The 10,081-nt window shown below is 43.8% G+C and overlaps 1 protein-coding gene across 1 annotated transcript in view; it reads right to left on the bottom strand.

The window, feature by feature from the left end:
* The window catches only part of LOC147014649 (platelet-derived growth factor C-like), a 52,626-nt gene extending 48,817 nt beyond the window's left edge, over positions 1-3,809 (bottom strand). Inside the window, exon 1 of the mRNA XM_085852787.1 lies at positions 3,355-3,809. Within this exon, the coding sequence (XP_085708913.1) occupies positions 3,355-3,487 (133 nt within the window). The 5' untranslated portion in view covers positions 3,488-3,809. The remainder of the gene's footprint in view (positions 1-3,354) is intronic.
* Between the last annotated feature and the right edge of the window lie 6,272 nt (positions 3,810-10,081).

Here is a 10,081-nt window from a genome sequence, read left to right as displayed (position 1 = left end):
AGGTGTGATCATACAAACAACGAACCATGATCATACCCGAGGTGTGATCATACAAACAACGAACCATGATCATAACCGAGGTGTGATCATACAAACAATGAACCATGATCATAACTGAGGTGTGATCATACAAACAACGAACCATGATCATAACCGAGGTGTGATCATACAAACAACGAACCATGATCATAACCAAGGTGTGATAATACAAACAACGAACCATGATTATAACCGAGGTGTGATCATACAAACAACGAACCATGATCATAACCGAGGTGTGATCGTACAAACAACGAACCATGATCATAACCGAGGTGTGATCATACAAACAACGAACCATGATCATAACCGAGGTGTGATCATACAAACAAGGAACCATAATCATCACCGAGGTGTGATCATACAAACAACGAACCATCATCATAACCGAGGAGTGATCATACAAACCATGATCATAACCGAGGTGTGATCATACAAACAACGAACCATCATCATAACCGAGGTGTGATCATACAAACAACGAACCATCATCATAACCAAGGTGTGATCATACAAACCATGATTATAACCGAGGTGTGATCATACAAACAACGAACCATGATCATACCCGAGGTGTGATCATACAAACAACGAACCATGATCATAACCGAGGTGTGATCATACAAACAATGAACCATGATCATAACTGAGGTGTGATCATACAAACAACGAACCATGATCATAACCGAGGTGTGATCATACAAACAACGAACCATGATCATAACCAAGGTGCGATAATACAAACAACGAACCATGATTATAACCGAGGTGTGATCATACAAACAACGAACCATGATCATAACCGAGGTGTGATCGTACAAACAACGAACCATGATCATAACCGAGGTGTGATCATACAAACAACGAACCATGATCATAACCGAGGTGTGATCATACAAACAAGGAACCATGATCATAACCGAGGTGTGATCATACAAACAACGAACCATCATCATAACCGAGGTGTGATCATACAAACAAGGAACCATGATCATAACCGAGGTGTGATCATACAAACCATGATCATAACCGAGGTGTGATCATACAAACAACGAACCATCATCATAACCGAGGTGTGATCATACAAACCATGATCATAACCGAGGTGTGATCATACAAACAACGAACCATGATCATAACCGAGGTGTGATCATACAAACCATGATCATAACCGAGGTGTGATCATACAAACAACGAACCATCATCATAACCGAGGTGTGATCATACAAACCATGATCATAACCGAGGTGTGATCATACAAACAACGAACCATCATCATAACCGAGGTGTGATCATACAAACCATGATCATAACCGAGGTGTGATCATACAAACAACGAACCATGATCATAACCGAGGTGTTGATCATAAATGATGATCATAAATAAATGGCCATAACTTGGGAACCACTTGTCCGATTAATATCAAACCTTGAAAAGGCACATCCTCAGCTCCCCAGCGATATACCTGGCAAGTTTCAATTAGATCGGACCAGTGGTTGTCGAGAAACAGCGGTTGCAGACAGACAGACAGACAGACAGACAGACAGACAGACAGACAGACAGACACACAGATTGCTGGAATTATAGATAGATTATTATTATTATGATTGCTATTATTATTATTTTCTACTGGAGCACTGTATTCTCTCATCTTCTTCCACATCCTTCAATGCCGAAACAGCTGTCTCTTCTAACAGCACAACCTAGCTCCCTTTGTTATTTCACCATTGATCTTTCACACATCATCTTTGATGCGGTCCCTTAGATTAATTGACCTATGTCCAAGACCAAGACTCTCCGCACCCACATTTGACACTTGATCTTGTACCCGGTCCCTTTCATCCTTGACCCCTGACCTCTGCAGCAGTCCCTTTTCTCTGTATTCCCAACTCCACCCTTCGTTTCCCCACGTTTACCTTCCGAAAGGTCAGCAACACCTTGTTTCCCACGACCGTCAACAACACGGCAGGTCAACCTTCCGTTCATAGAATCCCAAGGGCCACCATTCAAGTCACAGGTCAACAGGGAGCCGTTGGATCGTCCACCTTGCGAGGTTTTTCACATTTGAGACGAACCATCGTTTACACACGAACAATGTTCCGATTCAATCCGACCCCGTATTAACACACGTTTCCATTGGCACTTGTAAACTCGACTCGGGGCCAAGGCGAACCCAGCCAAGCACCACATCGATCTGTACCGGACTCGACTCAGCGCAACGATAAATGGGGTTGTCTCATGGACGTTAAGCCGGGTGTCCCGTCTGCTAGCATATTGTGCCATACACCTCATCAAGCCTTGACGCTTTATTCCGTTTGTCATTATCTATGTATAATTCCAGCAATGTGTGTGTGTGTGTGTGTGTGTGTGTGTGTGTGTGTGTGTGTGTGTGTGTGTGCGTGCGTGCGTGCGTGTGTGCGTGCGTGCGTGTCTGTGACCGCTGTTTCTCGACAACCACTGGTCCGATCTAATTGAAACTTGCCAGGTATATTTCTGGGGACCTGAGGATGTGCTTTTTTTAAGGTTTGATATTAATCGGACAAGTGGTTCCCAAGTTATGGCCATTTATTTACCAAACCAATGGCAGGGCACGGTGCTATGACATCACAATTGACGTCACAATTGTGTTTTTTTTTTGCACGTACGGCCACGCACGTACGGGCACGCACTCGTAGTTGCAATACAAGATGCGAGAAATGTACACTCGTGTAGGCGGAGGACGTCGACGTGGAATAACTGCGTCATCGGGTAACTATGACGACACAAGCTTTCAACGCAAAACACCATATTTTCGGTAAAATTGCTTTTTTGACAAGTTATTGTAAAACAAAATGTTTCAAAAAAGAAACAGAAATAGAAAATTGTGCGAATTTGCATCGAATTCCAGGTGACAGGTGAGCGGATAAATTCAGTGCCGATAGCAGCCAGAATCGCCACCAGGTGTACAGGTATTATTTATCGGACGAGTGTTTAAAACGAGCCCCCTATTCATTCACCTCCACTCACCCCGATTATAACATCTCATACTGACACCTCCATCACCCTCAGGTAGGACAGGTAACTCACGAGCCACGTTCATTCACTTACCCCCCCCCCCCTCTCCCCGTGAATGAAGTACGGACACCATCGCCACCACGCGCCTCTCCCCCATTACAAATATAGAATCAATATACTACAAACACCAGCATCGCCCCAATCGACACAGGTCGAGGATGAGTGTCTATAGACCCGTTCAAATGCCCCCCCGCAAAGGTATCGAGGATGTGTCTATAGACCCGTTCAAATGCCCCCCCCCTCCCACCACTACCACCTACCGTTACGAGGTTTCCCCGCGCTGCTCATAACCTGCGCGTAATCCCCGTGCCCGAGGACCGTATCTCCAGCCCGTACGTCCAGCCCCTCCAGCAGCAGCAGCGAGGCCACCAGGACGAGACGACGCGCGGCCATGCTGTCCGTCGTGCCCCCTGCGGGACGCTCAGCACGGCGCGTCGTCGCTCATCGGCGCAGAGCGAGGCAGCCGCACCCGGGATGAAACGGCGCGGTTTGTTTAGTCCTTCGGTCGATCCGATCGGGCTTTGTGAGCAGGGTGAGTGGGAGGAGAGACTCCGGGTCTATTTCCAGCTCTCCGATTCGACTCTCGGTGGCAGGCAGGTCCGAGCAAGCAATATATAATGCGGCATTCCGGGCGCACGCCTTTCCCTCTCTCCGTGTGTCTCTCCCCGTGCGCTGCTTGGCCGGGATACCCACTGGCTCCGAGCCAGGACGATGAGCTCAAGCCGAGCTGCGAGACGCCAAAGCACCGACCGCCCGTGACCCGGCGGCGCTCAAAGCGCGACCTCTAGCTGCGACGTTGGTCGTCTCCAGCGGGATTCGCACCTCGGAGGGGAAAACCCCGTGGACTCCGGGACCACAGGTCCTTATCGGGACCACAGGTCCCCGTGCACTCCGGGACCACAGGTCCTTATCGGGACCACAGGTCCCCGTGGACTCCGGGACCACACGTCCCCGTGGACTCCGGGACCACACGTCCCCGTGGACTCCGAGACCACAGATCCTTATCGGGACCACAGGTCCCCGTGGACTCCGGGACCACACGTCCCCGTGGACTCCGAGACCACAGGTCCTTATCGGGACCACAGGTCCCCGTGCACTCCGGGAGCACAGGTCCTTATCGGGACCACAGGTCCCCGTGGACTCCGGGACCACACGTCCCCGTGGACTCCGAGACCACAGGTCCTTATCGGGACCACAGGTCCCCGTGCACTCCGGGAGCACAGGTCCTTATCGGGACCACAGGTCCCGTAGACTCCGGGACACCCGAAGTCTTCACTGAAAGAAGACGCGTGCCGAGCAGCACCAACTCTCAACGACTGAACCACCTGGCTGCATCATTCCTGGGGGCGCGGCTGATATGCGCTGTCCCTTGTATAGGTTAAGGTGGGAATTTGGTCATGTTACCGGTACACAATGACCTACTCTTTGCGAAAAGTAGCGTGGGATTAAAAACAAAAAAAAATATTAGCCGTCTGCAAACCAATTCGAACACACAGGACAGCCGGCATAACGTTCCCTCCGAATGCACGGATGGCACACTCGATGTAGCAGCTCCTTACCAAAAAGCACCCGGATTAGTTCATGGTCGGACTGAGAATGGAACTCCAACTGTTGTATGAAACAAGCTCAGACGAAAACACAAACTATTTATAAAAACGATGAACAGACAAACAAACCTTGAGGCGAGTATCCCGACATGCCATGAGTGAGCATTGAGCCTTATGGAGGGCAGGGGGGGGGAGGAGAGGGAGGGCAGGGGGGGAGGAGAGGGAGGTCAGGGAGGGGGAGGAGGGGAAGGGCAGGGAGGGGGGAGGAAAGGGAGGTCAGGGAGGGGGGGAGGAGGGGAAGGGCAGGGGGAGATATAATTATCTCAAACTAGATTCTCCGATTAATCAAACATTATTAAAACACCTCATTATAAATCGCTGCACCTCAACTTGAATAACTCAAACACCAAGGTGGGGGAAGGTTTTAATAAATTATTAATAGAGGTGCGTAGGGTTTTAATAAAGTGTTAATAGTGGTGTGTAAGGTTTTAGTAAAGTGTTAATAGCGGTGTGTAAGGTTCTACTAAAGTGTTAATAGTGGTGTGTAAGGTTTTAATAAAGTGTTAATAGCAGTGTGTAAGGTTCTCATAAAGTGTTTATAGTGGTGTGTCGGATTTTGATAAAGTGTTAATGAAGGTGTGTAAGGTTTTAATAAAGTGTTAATAGTGGTGTGTATGGTTATAATAAAGTGTTAATAGCAGTGTGTAAGGTTTTAATAAAGTGTTAATAGTGGTGTGTATGGTTATAATAAACTGTTAATAGCGGTGTGTAAGGTTTTAATAAAGTGTTAATAGCGGTGTGTAAGGTTCTACTATAGTGCTAATAGCGGTGTGTAAGGTTTTAATAAAGTGTTAATAGCAGTGTGTAAGGTTTTAATAAAGTGTTAATAGTGGTGTGTAAGGTTTTAATAAAGTGTTAATAGCAGTGTGTAAGGTTTTAATAAAGTGTTAATAGTGGTGTGTAAGGTTCTACTAAAGTGTTAATAGTGGTGTGTAAGGTTTTAATAAAGTGTTAATAGCAGTGTGTAAGGTTTTAATAAAGTGTTAATAGCGGTGTGTAAGGTTCTACTAAAGTGTTAATAGTGGTGTGTAAGGTTTTAATAAAGTGTTAATAGCAGTGTGTAAGGTTCTCATAAAGTGTTTATAGTGGTGTGTCGGATTTTGATAAAGTGTTAATGAAGGTGTGTAAGGTTTTAATAAAGTGTTAATAGTGGTGTGTATGGTTATAATAAAGTGTTAATAGCAGTGTGTAAGGTTTTAATAAAGTGTTAATAGTGGTGTGTATGGTTATAATAAAGTGTTAATAGCGGTGTGTAAGGTTTTAATAAAGTGTTAATAGCGGTGTGTAAGGTTCTACTATAGTGCTAATAGCGGTGTGTAAGGTTTTAATAAAGTGTTAATAGCAGTGTGTAAGGTTTTAATAAAGTGTTAATAGTGGTGTGTATGGTTATAATAAAGTGTTAATAGCGGTGTGTAAGGTTCTACTATAGTGCTAATAGCAGTGTGTAAGGTTTTAATAAAGTGTTAATAGCGGTGTGTAAGGTTTTAATAAAGTGTTAATAGCGGTGTGTAAGGTTCTACTATAGTGTTAATAGCGGTGTGTAAGGTTTTAATAAAGTGTTAATAGCGGTGTGTAAGGTTCTACTATAGTGTTAATAGCGGTGTGTAAGGTTTTAATAAAGTGTTAATAGCAGTGTGTAAGGTTCTCATAAAGTGTTTATAGTGGTGTGTCGGATTTTGATAAAGTGTTAATGAAGGTGTGTAGGGTTTTAATCATTGGCTGAGGGCACGACTGTGACACTGTTGCAATGCTCCTCTTACCAGTATGCTGGTACGCATTTCGCTGTCCTCGAAAGGATTACAGGACAGGCTGAGTCAACCCCACCTGGTGTTCATTCAATGGTAACTGGGGTTCATACTCAGGACCCTAAGATCCCAAGCCAGCCATCCCAATCACTAAGCCAACACCAGGCATATTTGAAAATTTCACACATGGAGGACACATGGTCTGGTAGCCATGTTGGATTTACAGTCCAGGCAATCTAGCCCATTTTTTCACTTGATCGGTAACAAATTGCAACATAATTTTTTTTAGCGCAATGCATTTCTATGAGGTCCCCAGAACACCAAACTAAAAGTCCTAAGAAATCCCTGTTGCAGAAATACTTCTAATTTGCATAAATCCAATATGGCGGCCAATTAATTATCAATATTGTGCCATATCTTTGCTCACAGATGACATATTTGAGTGATGTCAACTTCTAGAATGGGTATTTTATATTTAAGGATGCATTTAGCATACTTTTAAACTTTCCTGGAACAAAATCTCATTTGCATAAATCCAATATGGCCACCAAATATCAATATCTTGCCAAATCTTTACTCTCAGATGATGTATTTTAGTGATTTAAATTTCTATAATGAGATGTTCGGATCCAAGGATGCATTTGTTATACTTTAAAATTTCATTGGATGCATCAAGGACACACGCTATATGCAAAGTCTGCATATGTATACCTGCAAAACATGCTTACTCTGCCAGAAAGTCATCCAGATGTCCATCAGCAATTTGAGAAAGGATACCATATGGTGAGGCGCAGTGATAGGTACTGGGCAGGACTATCCACGGATCTCACAATTGAGCAAGTGCTGATGAGAAGTATAAAGACACATGGAGGCCTGACAAGAGGAAAAGGAATGACAGAAACTCAGCGTTTGGTGTGGGTCCTTTCTATGCCAGCATGTGCATATATCAACGAGGCCATGCAGAAGCTCAGTGGCACCTCATTTGAAACCAGTGACCAGCACAAAGACCTGTCAAAAGCTAGACAAGCTAGAGATGTCAATAACACCCTTGATATTATCAGCTATCTCAGGGAGAGAGATCCATTTGCACGGAATCCGTCCCTGTTTAACATTGCAAATGGTATGACAGCCCAGGAAGGAGTCAACGTTGAAAGATCAAGAACAGTTGGAGAAAAGATTCTAGCATCCACGGTTGGGAAATCTGTAGAAGAGTTCACCTTCCGGAAATGTGATCGAGCAGTGACACTTAATTCAAGATCAACTGTCAAGATCAAAGGAGAATCTGTGAAGGTAGATCCACAGTTGATCTTCCAGAGACTGGTAACCATTAGGGAGCGCTGTGAAGATCCACAGTCACTCTTCAAATATGAACTGTGTAGTTACCCCCCAGCATTGTTTGAATCTTCCTTCCTTCCCCTGCAGGCCAATAAGGCTGTCCTTGCCGATGTTCTCTGGAAGACCATGCAAGGGGAGCAACGAGAACCAATTGGAAATGTCCAGTATATTCTCGATGGTGGTACGCTACTTCATCGTCTTCCATGGCCAAGAAGTTCCACATATGAGAGTGTCAGTCAGCTTTATGTCACATAATATGTTACACATAAATATGGGGCTGCTACCATTATATTTGATGGATACCAAGACATTCCAACAACAAAAGATGCCACGCACATGAGAAGGACAGGGGCTTGTTCAGGCATGACAGTAAACGTCACTGGTGGAATGGTTATACAGTCCAAGAAGGAGGAATTCTTGAAAAATGTGACAAACCGATTTATTATTTATCTTAGTGACAAACTAGAGCGAGCTGAGTGTAATATAAATCATGCAAAGCATGATGCTGATGTGCTCATTGTCCAAACAGCTGTTACATCTGCTACAATCAAAGACACTGTCCTGATAGGGGATGACACGGACTTGCTCATCCTGCTACTGCATCATGCTGAACTGGATGCACATGACTTGTTCCTGGCCCCAGAGCCCAGGCAATCAGCAAAAAGACCAGGATATGGTGCATAAAGCAGTCTAAGGAATTCCTTGGTCCTGATGTTTGTGACCATGTGTTATTTATCCATGCAATCCTTGGCTGCGATACAACTTCTCGCCTGTTTGGATTGGGAAAGGGTTTAGCAGTAAGGAAGATCAAGAGTGTTGCCCTGTTCCGTCAGCAAGCTAAGGTGTTCAGCCAAGAAGGACATGTGGCAAAACAGGACATTATTGCAGCAGGAGAAAAATCACTCGTGTCATTATATGGTGGTGCCAAAGAACAAGGACTGGACACTTTACGATACAGGCGATTTTGTGGGAAGGTTTCCAAGAGCACATCTCATGTCGAACCTCAAACTCTACCCCCAACCTCAGCAGCTACAAAGTATCACAGCCTCCGTGTATATTATCAGATGATGGAGTGGAAAGAAAGAAGCATCACTATAAAGCTGGAAGAGTGGGGATGGCACATGGTGGATGAACAATGTTTGCCAATACAAACTGACCAGCTTGCAGCCCCATCAAAACTACTTGATGTCATCTGCTGTAACTGTAAAACAGACTGTAATACAAAGAGGTGAACATGCAGAAAGTATAGTCTGCATTGCAGTGCTGTTTATGGAGAATGCCGTGGGACAAGTTGTGCCAACTCACAGCTACCAGGTTTCACTGATGACTATAATGATGACCTTGATGGGCATCTTCAGCAGGGTATTAATATGCCTGCAATGAAACACTAGCCAAAGAAGTGACTGTCATAAATTTGATCACAAAATATCGATATTTGGTGGCTATATTGGATTTTATTAAATTCATCCATCATTTTATTTAAACCCATGCAATCAAAATATTAAACTATCCCAAATTTAGCCTTTGATCCCCTCAAATATTCTAGAAATATAAACCACTCAAACCTGTTGTCTGAGAGTAAATATACGGCAAAATATTGATATTTGGCAGCCATAATGGATTTATGCAAATGAGATGTGTATCAAAATACATCCAAGAAAATTGTTAAATACTCTAAATGCATTCTTGTATGCAAAATATATATATACCAGAAGTTGAAATGGCTCAAATATATCATCCAAGAGCAAAGATGTGGCAAAATATTGATATTTGGTGGCCATATTGGATTTATGCAAATGAGATTTTGTTCCAGGGAAGTTTAAAAGTATTCTAAATGCATCCTTGTTTACAAAATACCCATTCTAGAAGTTGAAATCATCCAAATATGTCATCTGTGAGCAAAGATATGGCACAATATTGATAATTGGCTACCATATTGGATTTATGCAAATTAGACGCATTTCCGCAAAAGGGATTTCTTAGGACTTTTAGTATGGTGTTGTGGGGACCTCATAGAAATGCATTGCGCTAAAAAAAATTCTGTTGCAATTTGTTCTCGATCAAACCTTATTTTGCCTGGACTATTAGGATAAAAACTTTAAAAGACGTCTCTCAAACCTTGGAACCAATGGATCCAAAACTTTAAGTATATCATGAAATACCCATGGGGATACAAAGGTGATAACTAAAACGTCGTCGGTCATGTGATTTGGCAGCCATCTTGGATTTAAAGAAAACCTTGAAAATCCTTTTCTCTGAAACCACTGAACAGATGGATGCAAAACTTAAAATCACAATGC

This window comes from Eptatretus burgeri, chromosome 13 (genome assembly GCF_056783735.1).
Source record: "Eptatretus burgeri isolate ZD-2024b chromosome 13, Ebu_testis_v1, whole genome shotgun sequence".
In the NCBI taxonomy this organism is placed as follows: Eukaryota; Metazoa; Chordata; class Myxini; order Myxiniformes; family Myxinidae; genus Eptatretus; species Eptatretus burgeri.
This window is presented reverse-complemented; position numbering and strand designations above follow the sequence as displayed.